Raw genomic sequence first — 23,340 nt, 5'->3', positions numbered from 1 at the left:
TGCCAACACGGTGGATATTAACCCGGCATTAGCTCGGGCCGACCATCCATTTTAGTCACAGGGAGCTGCTAGCCGATGCTAACATTTTAAGCGCAGTTTGCATTGGTTTCAATGGTGCGCTAGTTAGCTTCGGCTAGCACTTTTTTGAAACCGAGCTGTCATGGCGCCTACAAATTCAGTATATCAATGAAACAATGGCACAACACGTCAAACCAACAACCCCAATCATCCAACTGTGTCTTCGTGTACTTATTTGTGTATTTAACGTGATTATTTGCGTCGGTTGTGTGTCAGTTAAAGACGTTGAAGCTATCGGGTGGCGGCTTTGTCTATTTGCTGGAATGCGGGTTAATTTTAATGGCTGTGTCTGTCTGTGTGTGTGTAGCGCTGACAGAGATGTGGTTGTTCGGTACAGGATAATGTTTGGTCCTGCTTGTCTCCAAGGCTAGGATCCATTAGACCCCCCCTCCTCCTAAACATCGTGGCTTCTGCTTCAGATAATAGTCGGAGCCCCCTTGTTTTTTAGTGCATGATGTGATGTGGCAAACGCCTCGGTGGACAGCAGGACACTTTAATGTTGGGTTTAATAATCTTGCTCATTTGTGGTTATATTGCGAGCAAAGATAACCAACATAACATTTTAATTTAACACCCTTTAATGCAGCATTTAAACTGTGCAGGTATACAGTGAATCCCAGCATTTATTCGCTCTCCATTAAGCGTTTCACCGACTTGTCAGCTGCTTCCATTTCCGCGGCTTTTCTCGCCGGTGATGCCACCCACTCATTGGGCATTCACTGCATGTGGTGCAGCCTGCAGCCGGCCTCCTGCCTCCTATCTTCTCCCAGACTGCTTTACCATGGAGCACTGCTGCAGCTAGCAGCTAGCTAGGCTTTTTTTCTCTCTCTCTCCTTCCTTCCAGGAGAAAAGCCAACTTGGAAATTGTCGCGGTAAGAAGGTTTTTTCTGCCCGCCCATTGGTTTTTTTGTTCGCATGCATGGATGTAATAAAGAATGGGGTTTGGCTTGACCTCGTTCACATGAGTTGTAGATCATCGTACAGGGTTGGATTTCATTGAGGCTTTCGTATTCAGTTGCTATACACTTGAGCTGTCGTTGCTTCAGACTTGTGGTCAGTCTTTGTCGACTTTATTACCCCCAAAAAACACTTAAAACTACGCGGTGAGGACATTCCGTGACAGGTGCAGTTTTCTCTGTCGCCTCCAAGCTTGTTCATGCTCCGCTGGAGCAAATGAGTGCCATTTTGTGCAATGTGTAAGGATATGCTCATAGGATTCATATCCCAGAATGCCATTTTACAGTTCTCCAAAGAGAACAGCACCAAATAGTTAATGCATGATGTGTTTTTCTTGATTGAACCTGTGAAATGAGTTTCTGTGTTGTACTCCTGTCCTGCAGCTCAGTGAGCCTGGAGGGGGTTAGATGGGATGGACAGCAAAGGTAGCTCCCTGCCTTCGATGCCTGAACTAGCCAACCCCATAAGCATGAAGCAGCCCCCAGAGTCCCTCAGTGTACGGAAAGGTCGTGGGGACATGGGCAGTGATCCCGCTATGCTAATGGACAAAGCTGCTGCCCAGCTGGCCGCCACACTACAAGACGGCGTCCTGCAGAAGATGGCTGGCCACAGTCACAACAACCACAGCCATGAGAGGCTCAAAGACCTCACCTCCCGTGTGCTGAACGGGGATCAAGATACGCTACCCAAGCTTTGTGCTCCGGAGCCACCTATGCTTAAAGGTGCTGAAGCCCCTGCTACCAACGGCACCCATCAGCACAATTGCACGCCGCATACGGAGCCTGAACCCGAGCTGAAGGTGATGATACCCCAGGTGGTCCAGCAGCCACTGTTTGAGCCATGCTGTGCCAACGGGACCAGTTTGTCCACCGCCACTGAAGGTACAATATCTGGACCCGAGAAGAGAGAGGATGCGAAGAAAAGGAGGGGCAGACCTCACAAACCAAAACCTCAGTCAAGCCTCAGTTCCTCGGCCACCCCTGTGGAGTCAGCTGACCACACATTTACTGTAGAGGAAACTGGAGCAGCAGATGAGGTTTTTCTTTTATTTTTACTTTTATGTAACACATTATAACACAATATTTCATGCTAATATTGCGTAAAAGACAAACATAAAGACAGTTATGCTGACAGATGGTGTTAACACAAAAGGACCATACATACATCTGTGAACAAACACTTGCAGGCTTCCTGTGGACAGTTTAATACACAGTGAATGGATGTCTTTGATGTAATGACAGAGATATACTTGTTTTTTTGTCCTGTCATTTAAATGTTTGGTCAAATATGAGGAATTTAATGCTTAATTAGGCTTTGAAAGTGTGCAAACCCTAATGTAAAGAATTTTCCAATATACGGTATTATGTATATGGCTGTTAACTAATAGTTAAAGGCGTAAAATACTTGTAGAGATTCATATATATGTGTGTGTGTGTGTGTGTGTAGAAGTACTTGTTAGGAAAGTACAACTGTCCAAAGCCCTGATTACTGTCTATTTCTGTCTTTATTGATTTTCTCCTTTCTCTCTTTTTCTAGCTCGATCTCATCCCGGAGTTGACAGAGGAGACCACAGAGGTGTCTCCGCTGTTGATCCGTTTCTCTGTTGGTGATGTGGTCTGGACCAAGGTGTCAGGATACCCCTGGTGGCCTTGCATTGTGACCACAGACCCAGAACTCAACAATCACATCAAACAGAAAGGTGAGTTAAGATTTGCTCGTCGAATGGTCAAACTGTTTTGAATTTGGCAGCCATGAACTTTTATTCCTTCCAATATGAACGTACGATATGTTGTAGAAGTAGTTTTTTCTATCACTCACACTGTCTATCATCTACGTTCTTGTTTTGAATAATTAGTATTGATATTTTTTTCTTTTTTATAACTTTTATAACGTTTTTTTAGCAGCCAACAGCAGGTCGGGCCTCTTTTACCACGTGCAGTATTTTGGAGATGCCCCTGAGAGAGGCTACATCTTTGAGAAGAACATTGTGTCCTTTACTGGTGAGGATCAATACCAGGAGCTGAGCCAGGGCAACAAACAGCCAGCCTCCCGTGTCATCCACAAAAAGGTAAATTTGGCTTCTTCTCTGATGTGATGCCCTCTGTGTATTGGACTAATAGAGGATGTGGTGTGCCGTTTCTCAGAAAGACTTTGCTCAAAAACGTTGCAACTTTTAAACATAAACTTCCTTAAAAAGTTTAATACGAGGTTCCCTCAAGTTATTTATAGATGGTGATACGTTGTAGAAGTGACTGTCAACATTTTGCAAGTAAATGCACAAATATAGATTGCAAATTAGGGCTGAAGCTAATGATTATTTTTTCATTATCTATCAATTGATCTGTAGATTATTTTCTTGGCTAATCGATTCGTTTTGTTTTGTCTATAAATTACTGCTTCTCAGATCCCAAAGTGACGTCTTTTAAATGTCTTGTTTTGTCCACAATTCGAAGATATTCAGTTTACTGTCACAGAAGACAAAAGAAACCAGGAAATATTCACATTTGAGAAGCTGCAATCAGAGAATTTTGAATATTTTTTCCTTTTTAAAAATGATTCAAAATAATTAATTGATTACAAAATAGTGGCAACAAATTGTGCAGTTCTTCTGCAAATCTGTTACATTACCCAACTTCAATATCAGCCAGTTAAGTTTCATCTTTAGGCTTAAATAATATGTTAAGTTTAGTGAAGTGCTTCAACTTTAAGAGTCATCGGTAGCTTTGTTTTTTGTTGTTGATACTTTTCCTGCACAACAGACACATGCAGCTAGTGAAGTGCACAATCTTGTTTTAAAAATAAGTGTCATGCCTTTGTATTTGCAGCAACAGTCATTCCTTGGTTAAAAAGAATGATTAACCATCATTACTATCTTCTATCTTTCCTAACTTGTCATATAAACAGCTGTTTTCTCATTGTGTCACGCAGACCGCTCCCTCTGTGCCCCGTAAACTCCAGGCTCAGTGGAACATGGGCATCATTCAGGCCAAAGAGGCCCTCAGCCTGTCGCTGGACGAGCGCATGACAAACTTCACATATCTGTATGATGACGACGGGCCTCGTCTGAACCCCCACATCCTGGAAAAGCTGGAGCCAGAAGCGGGCAGCGAGATGAACCAGGAAACGGAGTCACGGCTCAGCCCAGACGTCCCCTCGATGCTGGCGGGCCCCGACAGCGAGCCCACGACAGGCCCTCGACCCCCAGGCAGCACTTCAGCAGGAAAAAAGACACAAGCACCCAGAACGAAACTCAAAATGGGAGAATGGCAGAAAAGGAGCAAGGGCCATCTAAATAACGCCTTGTCAAAAAAGAACGCAAACGCCACAGATTCTTCCGAAGAAACGTTTCAACCGCAGTCAGCCTCACAGGTTTGGAGAACACACAAAAATGTATCATCATCACAGGCTCGTGACATGAATAATTTGAAGGGATTTCTTTTTTGTTCTTTTTTGTGCAAACCAGTGTAAAAACTGTTCAGGAAACTTATGCATGATAATTATATTTCTTTACAAGTCTTGGAGGAAAAAAAACCTCAGAAGAAACCACCACTAAATAATTTACACGTATAGAAAACCAGCTTATATTGACCTCGATTGAATCTGTATTTTATTACTATTATTTTTATTTTTTTTTTGAGTGTCATCTACAGTATCTAAGTAATTGAAATGTGAAAATAAGACGATTTTGGAATGGGAAAGATTAGATTAGATTATGGGACCTTTTATTGGTCCCATAATGGGGAAAGTTACAGTGTTACAGCAGCAACAATAAGAAGAGCATCAATTAAAAAGAATAAAGGACAATAAATAATTAAGTACACAAGCAATAAAAACATTAGTAGTAAAGATAGGCAAGGCAGCTTTATTTATGTAGTGCATTTCATACCCAGGGGCAACTCAGTGTGCTTTACATAAAAAAAACATTTAACAGTAAGAATTGGAAACATAAAAACATACAATTTAAAAAAAGAAGAACCCAATTATAAACAAAGTAAAGAAAAAGTAACATTATCTACAGGAATAATAGCTTATCAATGTCCCAAAACATATAAATTAAAAAATGCCTTTGACTTTGGAAAGCTTCATTAAATACATACATTGTTTCCTCTTCTTTGTAGGATCCCACCACTTCTGCACCAGACATACAAGCTGAATCAGTTGCACCTCTGAAGAAAAAGACAAGACCCAAACAGGCGGCTCAGTCGCCCACAAAGACCGTGAGGAGAAGGAACAAACCTGCAACGGATAACACGTCTGACCCCGCCAACAAAAGGAAATCCAAGATAGTTTCTTCAACAGACAATATTTTGGAGCCAGTCTCACTTCCAGTTTCAGTTCCAGGTTGGTTGAAAGTTGAAACTCAGGCAGAAGGTCCGCCTAATACTACTTAAATCTAGCTGTGACTGTTTTTGTTTTTTTTATTAACCAAGAGCTGTGGCATCTCCTGCTTTAAATTACCATGTGCGGCTAGTGAAATAGTGAGGTGGGTTGGGTTTTGGTGGAATTTCGGTTAATGTCGCCAGTGTATTTAAGTGTTTCCTGTGTGATTACAGTCTTCTGTGCAGAAAAACTTTGTGTTGAGACTAAAATACAAATAGGGTGTTTTATCATTAATAGAAGTGATGTGTAGAAAGCAGAAAACGCACATTGCTTTTTAATGTTGTAACGTGGCACTTAAATCCCATTTAGACAGATAATCACTTAGAAAACACAATTTAACGGCCAAACTAGTGCTTTCTCCAGCAGCTAGTACTCATAATTTGTTCCTTATTAGTCGTTAATCTGCAAAAACATTGCTTTTTAAAAATATATATTTTCTTCAGCCCTTTTAGGTGCAGAAGCTTTTGAATTAGTCCTCAATCTACTCTAAAAGCAGCCCTAAAACTTTATCTGTTCTAAACCAGCAGATGAAAAAAAAAAAAAAGTAAAAATTGAGATGATGGACCAATTTTTTAATACTTCTTGTTTGTAGTGAAGAGGCAGCGGAAAAAGTCCGTCAAAAGGCCGCTAGCGGACGCAGAAAAGGAGCAGCAGCCCAAAAAGAGACGTAGAACGAGTAAAAGTGCTGAAAAACAGGTGAGTTTTCCTTCTGTTCTTCTGCCATTTATGAGGCTAAACTACATCTTATTCCTGCAAAGTAAAAGTATTGACATAGAATTTAAAAAAGCAAAGGTTGAGTCAATAAGATTAATTTTTAAATACTTTTTTTTCCTTTCTAAAATGTACATTAAGCACTTTGTTACAAGATCGTGATTTTTCTTTTTTTTCTTGTTTTCGTCGTTAAATTTTCTCAGGAGTCAACTTCAGAGGTAACGGAGAAAAAGCAGAGAAGAAGGAAGAAAACCGACAAAGACGTAAAAGTAACGAAGAAGCGAGTGAGAAAGTCAAAAGCTCCTCTCACTGGTAAACCAAACATTATCACACTCTGTCGACACCTTGAAACCTCTGACTTAATCTGCAGCTTCACTCTTGACTCTGACTCCATTTTATACAGTACGAGCAGTTTTATAATGGATCTTCCTTCCTTTTTATAATATGAGAACAAACACTTTCTTCTTCTTTTCTTTTTTTTTTTTTTTTTTACAGATGACCAAGACGCAGAGAAACCAAAGCGTAGGAGGAAAAGGAAACAGGAGGGAGAGAATCAGGTCACGCCCTCGAAGGCAAAGAAAAGGCGGTCTTCCCCGTGTCCTGAGCCTGAGGTGAGAGAGAAAAATAATTATGGCCTTATTTTTCCCCCCATAAACAATTTTTAATATGTTTTGGTATGCAGATAATAACAAAAACTTTATTTAATACGTTCTGCATTTTATTTATTCGTTTTTTCTTTTCATTCTTTTTATTCCTTTATTACGCTTCACTTGCTTCGTGTCCAGCTTTTTACTACACAATAGAAAATTAAATTAAAAAAGCATGTTAGAAAAGTAGGGGAGAAAAAAAAGACACCATAATCGTACTACTTTTATATTACTTATTTACATTAATTATTATATTTCATGCCGTAGTTAGTTTAAATGTGTGAATTTGGGGATAATTCGCTTTAAAATAACTTTTATGATTAATAAAAAAACTCCATAATGTGATTAAAAGAAACCTGCATACAAGAAAAAACAATGCAAGATGTAAAATAAAAATAGCAATAATAGTAAAATGGTACATAGTAGTAGCTAAAATATGGAATAAATAGATATATAATAGAATATTTCAAATACAACATTTTAAAAGAAGTGCCGTAGTAAACCTTGATGATGATGATTATGAATGTCATTGTGTGACTTTTGTGAATTATTAATAAACAACAAACATGTGCAAAATAAACTAACTAACCTAGGAAAGTTGTAAAAGGTTGGAAGAGACTGTTTATCTATTAAATGCTCCAGAAATGTATGTTTTTTTTTACAGGTTAAATCATTATTTTTTAATAGTAAATTATTTAAGATAGCCAGCAATTGTAAGTTAGATAGTGTTAACTATAATTATCATTATCAACAAGCTTATTATCAATTAGAGCCCAAATGATACTGGATTTTTTGAGGCTTTAAAAGCTGATAATATAACATATTGATACATCAAATATTGTTTATTCTTTTTTAACAAACATAACGTTAAAAAAAATAAAGGATCCCTGCAACTTTCTTTTCTCCAAGAATTGTGAGAAAAGCAGAACTCAAGGGATAAAGTCATGTCGGCCGTTATATTGTTGGCTAATTAGCAGCTTAACTTAACTAACTAACTAGCTTCTGTGTACAGAATTGGATTATGAATAGCCGTTGTTGTTGTTTTCTGCAGGGCTCTGGGAGCGAAGGACGACCCGATTCTCCGAGTGACAGCTTGGACGGGATAAAGAAGGGTGAACGAAAGAAAGAGTTCGTCTGCCAGGTGAGTCTCGGTCCGTTCTTAATGAGAAATAAAAGCAAGAAATTCTCCTGGATTTAAAAATAGTGGGATACTTCCTGCTTCACATGTTTTCTAAATGAAAATACTGTCGAGCAGATGGACGATCTTTATGCAATCAGCTGGGGAATAAAGTCATTTTCTTTTTCTCTCCTACATAATAACGTCTCTCCTGATTTACATTTCGTCTTGTATTCTCATCACATGCTCTGAAATGTCTAAATATCTGCGTGTGTGTGTGTTTGCAGATGTGCGAGCAGGCCGGTGAGGACCTGGTCCCCTGTGAAGGCCAGTGTTGTGGGATGTTTCATCTCAGCTGTTTGGGTCCGTCCCTCAAACCTGACGAGAAGCCGCTGTGTCAGGAGTGCAGCACAGGTGAGGAGTCCACAATAAACACTGAATGGTCTGTTTTTGTAGTGATAGATGGATGTAAATCAGCCTTTTTTTGACTAATAATACTTATTTTTATTGATTAATCTGTAGAACTATATTTTTTACTACTATTGATTTTATTGCTTTTGTATTTATTATTAATTGTTCTTTATTCTTTTTTTATTGATGCTCCTTTGTACGTTTTATTATCCACTTTGCTGCTGTAATAACCCCATCATAGGACTAAAAAAAGAATCTTATCTTTATCTTATCTTAATCTATTCATATTTTAAAGCCTTTTTAAAAAAAACTTTTTTGGTTTGTTTTTTAAAGAAAGTTCCCAATTTCTTTTATTCTAGCTTCTTAAATGTGAATATTTTCTTTTGTTTTTAGTCTTTTATAACAGTAAACTAAAAGTGTTTTAAACTGTTTATCACCATTTTATGACATTTTATGGACCAAACAACTCATCAATTCATTAGGAAAACAAGTGGCATATTAGTTGATGATGAAAATAATTGTAAGTTGCAGCCTTTATAACAATTGTTTTCTTTTAAATTTTAGCAGCTATAACTAGATAACTTAGTTTTTTACTTGTTTTTTTAAATTACCTGTAACTCTTGATGTTGTTGTGAAAAATTGAGCATTATATTATGAGTTAACTGTTCTGCTCTTACTGCCACGTTGTGCATAAATCACAATGAGTAGCTTCAGTGTTTGGAGTGAAAGAAGATGTGATGATAGTAGCTGCATCATTAACTGTTACTGATGTTATCTTTATTAAATCACTCTTTTACATCTCTCTCTCTTAGGCGTTCACTCGTGTTTCACCTGTAAGCAGTCGGAGGGCGAGGTGCGCCGCTGCCACGTCCCACACTGCGGCAAATTTTACCACGAGGAGTGCATCCGCCTCAGCCCCCTCACCGTGTTCGACAACAAGGGTTTCCGCTGCCCGCTCCACACCTGCCTGAGCTGCCACTACGGCTGCCGCACCAAGCAGAAGTCCAGCAAGGGTGAGTCCCCCAATAAGCGGAGTTCAGACCCGAACTCAGCCACAGATCAAATATATATATATATATTAGTCAGTGGAGATTTCAGTTACGTCGTAAAAAGATAAGTCTTTGAGATTTGAGATTTTTGAGTCAATTGACAACTAAACGTATCAACCAGAAACACTTTCAGAACAGTTCAGTTAAGTGGAAATGGAAAGGTAAAGGAAAAGGATGTTGTTTTGTGGTGTCGTTTTCCAGAAAAGTTTGAAACTGAGAGAGAGAGTGCAGTTGTTTTTTCTTTTTTGTAAACTCACACTAGCCAAATGAATGGTAATTCATTGATTTTGTAGAAAGTGATCTTCAGCACAATCAAGGCTTTATTCTAAAACTTTGAGGCCTTCATTGTTGTTTTCTTTAACAGGAGATGCTCGTTACATAGTGAGATCAACAGATTTAACCCTTACATACTGGGTTTAAGCCTGAAATTCTCCTAAAGTGTCTCAGAATTACGGGTGTGACGATACACGATATTGGGTTCACAAGACCCCTATTTTTTAAGAAAACCTAAATGAAGAAATATGACTGTAAAAATTTTATTTGACCGAAAGCCACAAAATGCAAAACAATGCAGGTGCGTTTTGAAATGTTTTAACTAATCATCTTGTAATGAATGTCACTTCAGTTTTACTTTCTGGGAATAAGTGAAACATGATCGGCCACTGATGCTGGCTGCAGCTGGATATTAACTCCACGAGGCAGCTTTTCACCTCAACGAGGAATATCATCACATTTTAATATCTTGTCACACCTCTAACCAATATATATACATATACAAAAATAGAAATATTTGAACTTTTTAAAACATTTTTCTGCAGCTGCTACACATTTGTATTTAAAAAAGATTCAAACATATCGTTGCATCGTTCACATTTAAAATATTTCATTGAAATCATTTGGTTCTCCTGTTGTTATGTAACATAAGACCAGTATTGCCCATTCATTATACAGAGTGTGGCGGCCCACCATCGTCTAATTTGTGCCACCACAGTTTCACAATGAGCCAAAACGTTCACCAAAGCGTCTCTTCCTTCACCAGAGCAACTCTGCCCTAATGAACTAGCTGAACTTGGATAATCACTTCTGCTTTCTTTGTTTCAGAGCTGAAATATCAGCATTAGTCTTTTGTTGATGGTTTGTTTGGAACATTTATTAATTGGTAAAATGTTCTTTCCCATGCTCTGTGGCTCTGTCATCAACATTCATACCAATGCAACCAGTAGTTTAATTACTAAACCATAAAATTGTTTAGAGATATAACCCCTTAATTTTGCTCTGGGTGCACCAGAATGATGCATTTGACTTAAAAATATACCCCCGGACCCCCGTAGAGGGTCAGAATGAAGTCCAACCACCATAGGACCATTATATAATTGATTGTAATTGGGTTTTTTGTGTTTCTATAAACAAAATTCAACTAAACAAAACTACAATCTAAAGAATAAACTCTCTGCTCTCTGAAAGCTTAATTAAAGATTAATCTCCCATTTATCTGTGACTCTTTATGAGGAGTTTATGAATGATTTGTTGTTCAGAAATGTATATATTTTTCTTTATAGAGGCTTATAATAAGGAAATACTGTGATAGGTAAGGATATGAACATGTAAGTGAGGGTTAATGTGGTTAATTTGTATTGTAACAGCTCAGTTTTACAGGTAAAATAAGTTGTTTTTACGTTTTGGAGATTAAATAAATTACCGCTTACTGTGTTAAGGGGGCTGACAAATGCACACGATATTTCAGGGATGAGTTTTATAATTTATTATCTATCATAGTGTCAACGAAAGAGTTTCTCACTATCAGTAGCACCACTAGTTCTGTTTCTACCTTGTCGGTGTTTCCCCTGATATTGGTTAAGACTCGTCATCTGGATGGTTAGAGTTATGACTAACGACGACCTGGGACCCAGATTATCAAAACGAACGACTACTGAAATGTGCAGCCATCGTTTATTACTATTTTCTGACAAACAGTGTTCCTGCAGAGCCTTAAAAAAAGTCAGAATTTAAGGTTTATAAGTTTTGTTTTTTAAATGATGGCAGGTCTTAAATGTTTGAGTTGATGCCTGGATTACATGAGAAATACTGCTGACTTTCTTCTTCTTTTAAAGGGTTAAAAGGTCTGCTGTTTTTTTTGTAACACGTAACAGTGGGACAGTTTGTTGCATTTGATTTACTTTGTGATTTTACATTTATGTTATATGGAGATACAAAAACATCCCTGTTAATATTTATATTAATATCAAAATGACTTCAAGCATAAATCTTAGCCTGAATGTGCATTCATGTTGTTGTGGAAAGGGTTTTAAATTTTTTTCTGTCAAGGTCTTAAAAGGCTTTAAATTAGATTAAAAAAATGAATGGTATCACTTAAAAACCTCCATAATCTATGACTTGACTTTTGAGCAAACCGATCAATAACATTAACCACCACTAATGTAGAGAAGATGCATCAAATGTGTTTTATCTTTACAAAGCTCACTCAGGTCTCTGATTGATGTGAATCTCTCTAATCTGGTGTCTCTCTCTTCTTCTCTCTGCGTTTAGGGAGGTTGATGCGTTGTCTCCGCTGCCCCGTCGCGTACCACGTCGGCGACCAGTGCGTTGCCGCCGGCAGCGAGATGATCACCAACACCGCCATCATCTGCACCAACCACTTCCACGCCAAGAAGGGCTACAGCCACCACAGCCACGTCAACGTCAGCTGGTGCTTCGTCTGCTCCAAAGGTTTGTTACTGCTCCTCTCTCACCAGCAGGGGGCGCCGCCACATCAGGGCTGCACAATTGACCAAAATTTAATTGAACACTTTATTTTTTATTGCTTTACTGAACAATTAAATATAAGTACAGCAAACGGTAAACAGTTAAAATAAAATAGAGGGGGTGTTGGGTTGCTCTGTCTCCGCACATTTAACACAGTCAGTCATTCATTCTCTCATCTTGTCGTCCATTTCTGTGTTCGACGTCTGCGGTCTCATAGGTTTCATATCCTGTGAGTTAACAGCTCCATATCGTATATATCTCTCACAGTTTTCAACCACGTACTATCTCTTCATTTGAATCTTTAGTGTATTTTTTTTTTTTACGTGAGTGAAAGTAGTCTTAATTTCAGGCACAGCACTGCAGAGAAATCAGCTTTAATATGAGCAGGAAGTGAAGTTAACCCTCACAATACTGTTCATAATTAGTCTCTACGTCAGTTCACATTCATAAATTCACCATCAGTCATTATTAAATGTTTGATTGATCCTTAATGAAGCTGTAAGAGAGCAAACAGAGTGTATTCTATTCATTTATAGAGAAAAAAAAGACATTTACAATCACTATTTTATGGCCCAGGAGAACGTTTTTAGAGAATATGATGAATACAACAAGTTTGAATGCTGATTTTTGAATGTTTTTTAATTAATACAGGTTAAACTTGAACATTTGCATATATAAAAATTTGTATCAGCTGCACAAACATTTAAAAAAGGTGTATTTTGCTTCAATTTTTGTATATTCAGGAAATGTGTATATGGTGTTTTTACAGCTCTCAAATTTTGGATATTTGCATAGATAAGAATGTGTACCAGTTGCACAAAATGTCACTAATGATGCACTTTTTTTCCATTCTGTACTGAGGGTCACATTAAGAAAAGTCTGGCTCAAACAAAGGTGTATATGGTGTTTTTACAGCTAAAGAAATGCATCAAATTTGACCCAGAACAGTATGTAAGGGTTAAAAAGGTTTTAGATTTTCCAAATGTAAAATCATTTTTGGCACGACGTACCTGCACTAAAGCTGCACTGTGAGTGAATGTTGAGCTTTTAATCACACACTACTCCTGTTGCTTCAAAATCAGAATAAAAAGCTAAACTATAAAAGTCCCCGAGCTTTATCTCAGCCTCAGTTTTTGGAAAACAGCTGTTCTGTAAGGTGGGAGTAAAGTTTCTGAGATTGTGTGAGTCTTGAGAGCAGTCTTAGTTTAGTTTATTTTCACATAAAGAGAAAAATAATACAGGAGAAATACATAATACAAGAAAAGTAATACATGCAGGTTTTTTGAGATTAAGAAAATAAAACAATAACAAAAGGGAACTGTGCAGGAGGAGCCAATAAACACATATACGGGCTTGTCAGGTGACCCTCCTATAGTGAAACATACAACATAAAAACTTAGTAAAGAGAAATACAGAAAAATGCTGCGTTCTCCTCCACTCAGCGTCACACAGAGCAGCAGTGTTGTAGATTGATTAACGAGTTAGTTATGTGGCAGCTTTATCGGCCGCTCATCGCACTGAACATTTCCGTCTCAAGCTGTTTTTACTGCTCTTGTAAATTACGGCTCACTTGTCAGCTTTGAATTCTGCTCGCTTTATAACTCCACACTCGTCTAATAGTGTTTTGTTTTCCCCCTATTTTTTTTCTTCTCCTTCTCATTTGCAGGAGGGCAGCTGCTGTGCTGCGAGTCGTGTCCGGCAGCTTTTCACCCCGACTGCCTCAACATCGCTATGCCTGATGGGAGCTGGTTCTGCAACGACTGCCGAGCTGGGAAAAAACCCAAGTACAGAGACATCATCTGGGTCAAACTGGGAACATACAGGTGGGAGAAAAAGATGCACCTTTTCAAGGCTGATTGTAGAGTTTTGTCTTTTTGTTTTGGTAGAATTAATTTCAAATGGCACACATTAGCATAAATGAATGCGGGGGAAACATGGACGAAAATTTGCACCACAGCTATTAATCAACTATTCTTCATAAATCACCTTTCAAACAAATCAAAAGCAATTCAAAGTGCTTTACAGTTTGATTGGAAAACAAAAACAACAGAGGAAATAAAGTAAAAATGTACTTGGTAACTAACGCACACTGAGCAATAAAATATGAGTAGATAAAAATAATGCAAGATAAAGAATAAAAGATAAAGAAATTTGTGATAAAAAGACATAATAATCTGTCATGCTGTAGCAGCAGGAAAGAGTGGGAACCCTGATTTACACATATAATGTATTCAAATGAACAGATCTATCTATAATGTTGTATTATTTTATTAAGTTAGTTTACAGTTTGGGTTTTTACTATAGCTACGAGGTTAATTTTTTGCAAGTGGTTAAAAAAAAGTGTTATTGGAGCTTTGAGTTGAGTTGAAGCTGCAGGATGATTGTACTGTGTCTGAGGACGCATACTTGGTGTAACTGAGAAAGGTCTTATATCAAATTGGCTTGCTCACTTCCTCTAGCTTTTATTTGGACCTGCTCTTATTTCTCTCTCTCTCCCTCTCTCTCTCTGTGTCAGATGGTGGCCCGCAGAGATTCACCACCCCAGAAACATCCCCACCAACATCCAGCACCTTCGCCACGAGATCGGAGAGTTCCCCGTCTTCTTCTTTGGCTCCAAGGACTACTTCTGGACCCACCAGGGCCGAGTGTTTCCCTACATGGAGGGAGACCGAGGCAGCAAGCACCAGAGGACCGGCATCGGCAAAGTCTTCAAGAACGGTAAAGATCTAGATTATATCACACATCTTTCCCATTATCAGTAGAAATGAATGATCAATTAATGACTAGTAACTATAAAACTAAGTAAGCTGCATCCAAAAGCAACTGTTGCTTAAGATAACAGAAAAGTCTTCTTCCTCCTCATGTTTTACAGTCTGTGCTCTTTTAACCCTTACATACTGTTCAGGTCAAATTTGACCCAGTTTGATATTTGAAAGCAATTAAAAAAACACATTAATTATATTATTTAAGCTGAAATGTTATGACTTTTCTATAGAGGTGTTAAAAGTTATCATGAAACCTGATATTTTTGATTAAATTGTTTTGTTGTCATTTAAGATAACATAATATAGTGTGACTGTGAATGTAGCTTTACTATAATAGTGTCAAATGTAAAGAAAAGGTTCAGAATTTGGTGTACTTAAGCCGGGTCAGAATATGAACAGTATGTAAGAGTTAAAGAAGATGTAAGGAATAGTTAATGTATTCTGAGCTCAAAGGCAACACAAGGATCTTTTTAGTGTTATATTCACTGAAATAGACGCTTGTTCAGGATGTTGATGATATGGATCGATATTCTCCAGAGACAAAAATAATATATATAATCATTAACTCCCAGAAATCAAGCTACGTTCAAATGTTGTGTTGTTAGGACCCTAACCCTGTTGGTTACATTGAGCTCTAATGTTTAAATGTTTTCGCAGATCTAATAAGACTTAATATTTGTTTCCTCAGCTCTGTCAGAGGCTGAAGTTCGATTCAAAGAGATAAAACTGAAACGAGAAGCCAAGGAGGCGCAAGAGAACAACCGAAAACCACCTCCGTACAAATTTATCAAGGTGTGAAATGTCAACGTGCTTGAATGCTGAATGTTAGATTCTATAATTTTTTATCTTTTTCCACCGATTTAATTTTAATTTCTCTCCTTCAGGTGAACAAACCTTACGGGAGGGTTCAGGTCTACACCGCCGACATCTCCGAGATCCCCAAGTGTAACTGCAAGCCGACGGACGAGAGGCCGTGTGGGTTTGAGTCCGAGTGTTTGAACCGCATGCTGCAGTACGAGTGTCACCCTCAGGTGTGTCCCAACGGGGAGCGCTGCTGTAACCAGGACTTCACCAAACGTCTCTACCCGGAGACCAAAATCATCAAGACGGCCGGCAAAGGCTGGGGCCTCATCTCCCTGAGAGACATCAAGAAGGTGAGGAGGGAAGCGGAAAGACTATTAAATGACAGGTTAAAGGGCTTCTACAGGTTAAAAGGCCGTCCACACTGAGAACGATAAGTATAAATGTATAGTTTTAAATGTCGTTCTAATTTGAGCGGATGGAGGAGTTCACACCATAACTATAACGATAGAGGGGAACAATATCGTTGAATCACTTTCAGAGCGATTTGATGAACGATAAAAACACTGACTGTCAATCATTATTATTTATTATTTATTTATTTGAATGCAGCTTTGCTCCTCTCTCACTCTCTGATTTATTTAGATAAGTCTTTATTATTACAAAGATGCTGGAGCATTGTTCTCTATTATAATGTAAAACAAAGTTAGCGACTCTGTGCTCAAACTGTATCTGAAATACTTCTGATCAACACACTGAATCAATAGCTACCCACATCTGAACTCTGATTTTCTTTTCATTGCTCCGTACATCGTACTACAGCAGTAACAGCTCATCAGTAATTAGCTGCAGACACAGCTGGAGCTCGCAGCGCGTACTGGACAGCGCTGTTTACAAGAAGTTATCACTCTGTGTTGTTATAGCAATAGTTATTGTTCTCAGTGTGGACGGCCCTTTACACAAGAACAAATATTTTGTGTTTTGACTCATCAGCGTAGAGAAAGATCAAATCATCTTGGTTGTTATTTTACAGTCTCAGTAGACATTTCTGGATGATTTATTTAATCATTTTTTTGTAAGTGTGGTTTTGTCACTTTAAAATCGCTGCTGGTGCTTTAAGCTCTAGTCGTTGTAACCAGACTATAAAGACTGCAAACAAACAGCTGATATTTATCATTTAACCCCCCCCAAAAAAAAAGTTTGGATCAGCTGCTCGAGGGATTGTCAAATAAATAACTTGGGCAGAAAATAAATGGTATGAGTGCATTTATTAAACTCTGCCTAAGTTATTCATGCTCTATATTTGACTGTTTTTAGGATGCTTTATTTGTACGTCGGAGTTTTGAATGCTGAATCTCGTCTAAGATGATTTTTCTGTCACGATTGCTTGTCTGTGGTCTGACGTGTCGTCTCTCAAACAGGGCGAGTTTGTGAACGAGTACATCGGGGAGCTAATCGACGAGGAGGAGTGCAGGGCGAGGATCAGATACGCCCAGGAAAACAACATCATCGACTTCTACATGCTCACCATCGACAAGGTTCGTGCTATAATGTGTTCGATCGACGCTCTGAAAGCTCTGGAAGTTTATCTGGTTTCATGTTGTGCTCCGCAGTGTATCAGGGTGCTGTTTCTCTGAGCGGCAGCACCATTTCTACTGGGAGCTAGATCAATGAAATTGTATTGCATTGGGAATGTTGCATCACAGGCGGCTGTAACATTACAGTAGTCAATACTACAAACGCAACGTCAGCTATCGACTCTTAATGCTGCTAATGTAAAGAAAATGGTTGGAAGTCATATAAAATATTTATATTGATAAGTAAATATAATGAAGAAGAGTTTAAAAAGTGAGAGCAGTTTGAATATTCTCCATGTAAATCCAACCCTGAGAATAAACTTAATTTATTCATAATTATAAAAAATAATCTGTAATATTAGCCAGGATGTTTGTTTTTGCACCAAAATGTTGGTATCAATGTTTCTTCTTCTCCTTTTCTTTCATCCTTACTTATTTAGACAAACATATTTATTCAAACATATTTTTCTCCACTTCTTTCTTTTACAGGAAAAAAAAAAGTAGCAGCATTACATCGTGTTGAAATACACGTGTTTAATTATAATATTTTACTACTTTAATGTTAGTATTTTTAATATTTTGTCTTTCCATGTAAATCCAACCCTGATAATATTATTTGTTATATCAGCCAGGATGAAAATGCCTTTTTGTTTGAGCACCAAGTTGATTAACAAACATCTTTCATCTTTTTCTTTTTTTTTTAGGATCGGATCATCGACGCGGGTCCGAAGGGAAACTACTCTCGCTTCATGAACCACAGCTGTCAGCCCAACTGTGAAACGCAGAAGTGGACGGTGAACGGCGACACACGGGTCGGTCTGTTTGCCGTCTGCGACATCCCGGCAGGTGAGGCGAGGAAACGCCCTCGATACCGCGAGGTGTAGAATATTAAATAAATAAATAAAGGAAACAAAGAATACAGGGCGTCAATGGAGATCTGGGTGCAGATTTTTGTATTTTAATAACTCGTCATTCAACAAGAAAAGAGACAGAATAATAATAATCAGCTTTATTTATGGAGCACTTTTCAAAATCCAAGTTACAAAGTGTTTCACAAAGCAGCAAAACCCACAAAATACATGAAATAATTATGTTCAAGGAAAAATGCAAGGGTAGATAAACCATATGTAAAGGAGATAAAAGCAATTCAAGGAAAATTAACCTAATATATCAACGTTTTTCCTCAATATTGTGTTTTGTTTCCTGTGTATTTCAGGGACTGAGCTGACGTTTAACTACAACCTGGACTGCCTCGGCAATGAGAAGACCGTCTGTCGCTGCGACGCCCCGAACTGCAGCGGCTTTCTGGGTGATCGACCGAAGGTGAGCGTCATACCGCTGCTGCTGCTGTCGGCTCACGTTCGAAAATGAAATTTAAAAAAAGGTTATATCTGTGGTTTTATGGGTCGGAGTTGTGGCATAACAACACAATCTTTAATGTGTTTTATGTTAATATGACACAGACTGTTTACTTTAAGGTTGTTTTTTTTTTGTTATTCCATTGTTTTCTTGCACTCTCGTTAAATATATACAATTTAATTACCCCCCTGTGGAGCAACTGCCCCAATTCAAAAGTATTCATCCTTGCCGGTGTCTCATCCACAGAACTCAAACGGCCCGACAGCCGAGCCAAAAGGGAAGAGGTTGAAGAGAAAGTACAAAAAGAGGCGATCGGAGGGAAAGAAGAAGTCCGAGGATGAGTGTTTCCGCTGCGGGGACGGAGGCCAGCTGGTGCTCTGCGACAAGAAGACCTGCACCAAAGCGTATCACCTGTCCTGCCTGAACCTCACCAAGAGACCCTTTGGTAAGAAACGGCAGGAAACATGATGCTGAAGCCGTCAAACAAAGTTATCAGCTGTAACTCACTGCAGAAACTGAGCCCTACTTTAAACTTATAAAATGTCTAGTCCTCGCATATATATACTATATATAAAAATAAAAACATCCATAAATAGATTAAACTAACTAACTTTCACTAACTTAAAATGTTTAAATGTTTCCAGCCTTGTTATATTGTGAGTTGACCTCAGATTCGCTGCTGCTAATTTAAATGTATTTATATCAGGGACCTTGTACAAAATACATTAATATCAAAAGAATAGGACATATGCATTTTTTATTAGATTTAACTACTACCTAATTTCCATCAGTAAAACCTGACATCACCAATACAAATAGGCCAATACACACACACACACTTCATAGAAATACACACATAACAGAATATAGATATAAAAATACATACATCTATCAAAGTGATAAAAACAGGTCATTAGAATGTGATATTAATGATGGCAATTTGGGGTTTTTTTGTGTGTTTTTGTTTAAATAATAAATGTGTGTATCATTCATCTCTGCCTCCCTCAGGACGTTGGGATTGCCCATGGCACCACTGTGACGTCTGCGGCAAAAACTCGGAAGCTTTCTGCCAGCTCTGCCCGAACTCCTTCTGCAAGGCTCACCAGGAGGGGGCGCTGCGTCCATGGCCCCCGACGGGACAGCTGTGCTGCCAGGAGCACGACGAGCTGGACGGAGACGACGGCCAGGACCAGGGCGACACCTCTGAGACGACAAAAGCCACGGCGTCCTCCACCGCCTCCGCCTCCGTCAGCAGCAGTAGCCGTCCTCCGAAAGGCTCCAGGAAGGGAGACGGAGCCGAGGCCAAAACCAAGGGCTCAAAGAGGAAAGCAGCAGAGGCTTAAAGTGACCTTTGACCCCCCCTCCTCAAAGAGAGCCAAAAAAAGACCAAACAAGACTCTTCCCCATTCATACACACACAAACACACACAAACCCTACATAATGTCTTCAAGATCACACAAACCAAGGCACTGTACATCTTAGTCATCAGGGAAAGCTGCTGATCTCTCACGTGCTCGGTGCTCACATCCTCTCAGCTCGCCGCTCAGACGTTTCACTTTTTTATTTTTTAACTTTTGTAACATTTTCAGGTGTTTTTTTTTTTTTTTCTCTGAGGGTTTTTTTTATTTCTGCACTGAGGCGAACCATCTGTGGTAAAGCACAAAAAAACAGCAGCTGAGCGAGCGCAGGTCAGGAAAAAACTACCAGATTCTAGAACTCTCTAGTGGATTCTAGAACTCTCTAGTGGATTCTAGAACTCTCTAGTGGATTCTAGAACTCTAGCGGATTCTAGAACTCTGTAGCGGATTCTAGAACTCTAGCGGATTCTAGAACTCTCTAGCGGATTCTAGAACTCTCTAGTGGATTCTAGAACTCTAGCGGATTCTAGAACTCTTTAGCGGATTCTAAAACTCTCATTCTTCCACCAACCAAACTGCCTTTGTTTTTTCGTTGTCTTTGTTTTAATTGTTTTATTTTTAAGTTTTTAGAATAACAAAAGGAACCTGTTTTTGGTTTCTGCAGATAAGAAAAAGTGAACCAGACGGCAGTAAAACTGAGCAGCGTGCGGCCGACACCCAACGTCTGCTGCTAACTTGAATCTCGGCTCAGACACCACCCCCCCCTCACTCTTTCACTCTTTCACTCACTCACTCTTTCACAACACAGATGATCTTGAACAGCAGAGTTTTATAGCTATTTCTATATATGTGTATATCAAAGACCAAAATTATGATTACTGGAATAGTGTAAGACATCAAACAGGTTGCCAAATGGATTGTTTTTATTTTTATATATAGTATATATATGCGAGATGTAATATTGAAACACCAAGACACTATGGATAGGCCTCAGATGACCTCTTTTACTTGTTTTTCGTAGCCATAGGTTACATTTAACTGTAGACATGTACATGTGTTTGCTATTATTTCTGTTTTTATAGCTCAGTTTAGCTTTTTTCTAGATTTGAACAACTTATTATAATAATAATAATTAATAATAATAATATACCAGCATGCTGAATGATGGCGCCACAAAACCGTTTATCTACCTGCCTGTCCAGAGAGAACGAAATGAAACGAGGGAGTACAGAGAGATGAAAAAAAAGTATTAAAACGAGAGCGCTTCTTTTTTTTTTCTTTTTTTTTTTAAGAAAAATGAAACAAAACTGCCGTCTGATGTTTTTAAAAAGAAAAAAAAAAACACTACTGGGACGTTTTAAGAGGTGTTTAACGCTCGACGCTGAAACGTATAAATGAAGGAATACGAGCGATTTTCTTTTCTTTTGAGTCCTAACCTTTAAAGGTGCTGTTTTTTTTATATATATATTTGGTTTTTTCCACTGAAGTATCCGAAACATCTGAGGTACAGACTATATATATATATATATACACACATCATGCTGTTGTAGACTCGACTCTTTTTAGGGTCACTAGCCGGGGTTTTTAAAAGATGAATTCACCGAGTGGTTCATCTGTAGCTGAGGTTTAAAGAAAGAAAACGCACCTCAACTTTTCTTTTCTGTTTTTTTTTTTTTTTTGTTGGTTTATTTTTCATCCTCAGGAGGTTTTTAGTCTCAAAACTGAATCCTTGCTTTTGTTAATTACACACTGGCTTTAACACCTCATAGCTTGTCGGATTATTCGTGTTTTCCCTTTGACGAGAGGCATTATAAATATATATAAATATAAAGAGGGGGAGTTGAGAAAACTTGAGTACGGCAGCTGTTTTAGGACATTTTTCATCATCATGTCAAAATTATGACCTGATTTAATTGATTTAGTGGCAGAAAATGAGCAATTTTGTGCAGCAGAACCTAAAATCTGACTCCTAATCATCCTGCTGTAACTTTTTAATATACTTGAAATCAATCAGAGTGTAAAAAGCAACGAGCCTGAACTTTGAGCTGTTTAAATGTTAAAAATAAGAGCTGCCGTACTTGAGTTTTTTTAAACCCCTCTGTGTTTCAGTGAAAATGACACCGGTATTTTTGGTCAAGCAGAAGAAGAAAGGTTGTAAAAAAAATTCAGATACGCCTAATCCTGATTTAGTTTTTTTTGTTTCTCTCTCTGGTGATATCTGCTCGCATCTTAAATCTCACATTTTGGCGTTTGAACGTGTCCGTCTTATTCAAACTTTGGTGCTTTCTGTCCAAATCTTGAAGAGTGAAAGTTATAATTTTAGGGAGGATGTAGGAGGGATAATACATCCATCTGTTTTCTTGCTAAAAACATAAGTGGAGAAAATTAAAACATTTAATTAAAAACGACTACAACTCATTTATAATTTTTGTTACTGTACAGTGGAAACTTAACGAGATCCAGCGTGTTTTATATTAATCAAATTCAGGTTTAGTTTCTTTTGTTTCCACTCGGCAAGAAAACAAGAAAAATGTATTTTCCCCCCTAAATGTGAAACTATTCTTTTTAATATAACATCATGAATCTTTGTTGGTTTATTTGGAAGATTTTTCTTACAGCAACATTGAAGAAGCTGCAGATATTATTAGTTCAATTTAAAATTAAACATTTGGCATTTTTTGGTTTTTAAAAGTACGACTGGTTTTTCATCTTTAATTTGTCCATTTAAAAATATATATATTAAAGCCACTATCTGCAATCTTTCTTCTTCTTCTTCTCTGTAAAATAATTCATTTAAAAAAACAAACAGATTTAAATTGTACAGACAAAAAAAGCAGAGACTTCTTTTTGTTTTGTTTTTAATAATAATAACAACAACTGCACCTTCCATTTTCTTCTCTTCCGTGTGCCTGTGTGCATGTTTTTTGTTTTCTCTCCCGGAGGAGGGGGCACGTCCGGTCCGATCCTGCGGTGCAGCAAAAGTCTCGTACAAAATACTTTCGAATTTTTCTACGTTTAACAATTTTCATCCTAACCTTTTTTTGAACCTTTTTTTATTGATTTTTGTTTTGTTTTTGTCTTTTTGTTGTTGTTGAGCGAATGTAGTCCAGCCAGTTATTTTTTTGTAAGCACTGTATTTCCCTGTTAGAGCTGAAGTGTAACGTGTGCGTAGGGGTTCATTCTGTAACTACTGTCATAGTAAACCAGAGACTAATATGTACATAATGTATAAGTGGTAATAGTGATGCATCTATTGTAAATATCTTACAATTCCTGACATTGTATGTTTTTGGTTCCTTTTTTTTTTTTTTTCCCGATGCAGTGCTGAAACACTTTTGTGCAGGATCCTCATGTCTGTTGAATCGT

General features: G+C 38.1%; 1 protein-coding gene across 1 annotated transcript; it reads left to right on the top strand.

Annotated features, from left to right (window-relative positions):
• The first annotated feature begins 1,447 nt into the window (after positions 1-1,447).
• Positions 1,448-19,958, top strand: nsd2 (nuclear receptor binding SET domain protein 2). The gene is made up of 21 exons (XM_062440424.1): positions 1,448-2,071; positions 2,572-2,734; positions 2,937-3,103; positions 3,964-4,197; positions 5,154-5,376; positions 6,008-6,111; positions 6,330-6,438; positions 6,622-6,737; positions 7,825-7,914; positions 8,178-8,304; positions 9,114-9,314; positions 11,898-12,077; positions 13,780-13,936; positions 14,629-14,831; positions 15,567-15,670; positions 15,763-16,032; positions 17,101-17,217; positions 17,961-18,102; positions 18,473-18,579; positions 18,862-19,060; positions 19,624-19,958. Exons 1-21 carry the CDS (start codon positions 1,448-1,450, stop codon positions 19,956-19,958), a joined length of 3,972 nt encoding a protein of 1,323 aa, XP_062296408.1.
• The last annotated feature ends 3,382 nt before the right edge of the window (positions 19,959-23,340 follow it).

This window comes from Scomber scombrus, chromosome 19, assembly GCF_963691925.1.
Source record: "Scomber scombrus chromosome 19, fScoSco1.1, whole genome shotgun sequence".
Lineage (NCBI taxonomy): Eukaryota > Metazoa > Chordata > Actinopteri > Scombriformes > Scombridae > Scomber > Scomber scombrus.
Note: the sequence above shows the minus strand (reverse complement) of the source record. Positions and strands in the feature narration are given on the sequence as shown.

What these genes read in the sequence shown, in the direction of transcription:
- nsd2 (XM_062440424.1), top strand. Translation starts at nt 1,448, where the DNA reads ATGGACAGCAAAGGTAGCTCCCTGCCTTCGATGCCTGAACTAGCCAAC. An exon ending in CAAGCAGAAGTCCAGCAAGG is followed by an intron (nt 9,315 to 11,897) that starts GTGAGTCCCCCA and finishes CTCTGCGTTTAG; the next exon opens with GGAGGTTGATGCGTTGTCTC. An exon ending in ACATGCTCACCATCGACAAG is followed by an intron (nt 17,218 to 17,960) that starts GTTCGTGCTATA and finishes TTTTTTTTTTAG; the next exon opens with GATCGGATCATCGACGCGGG.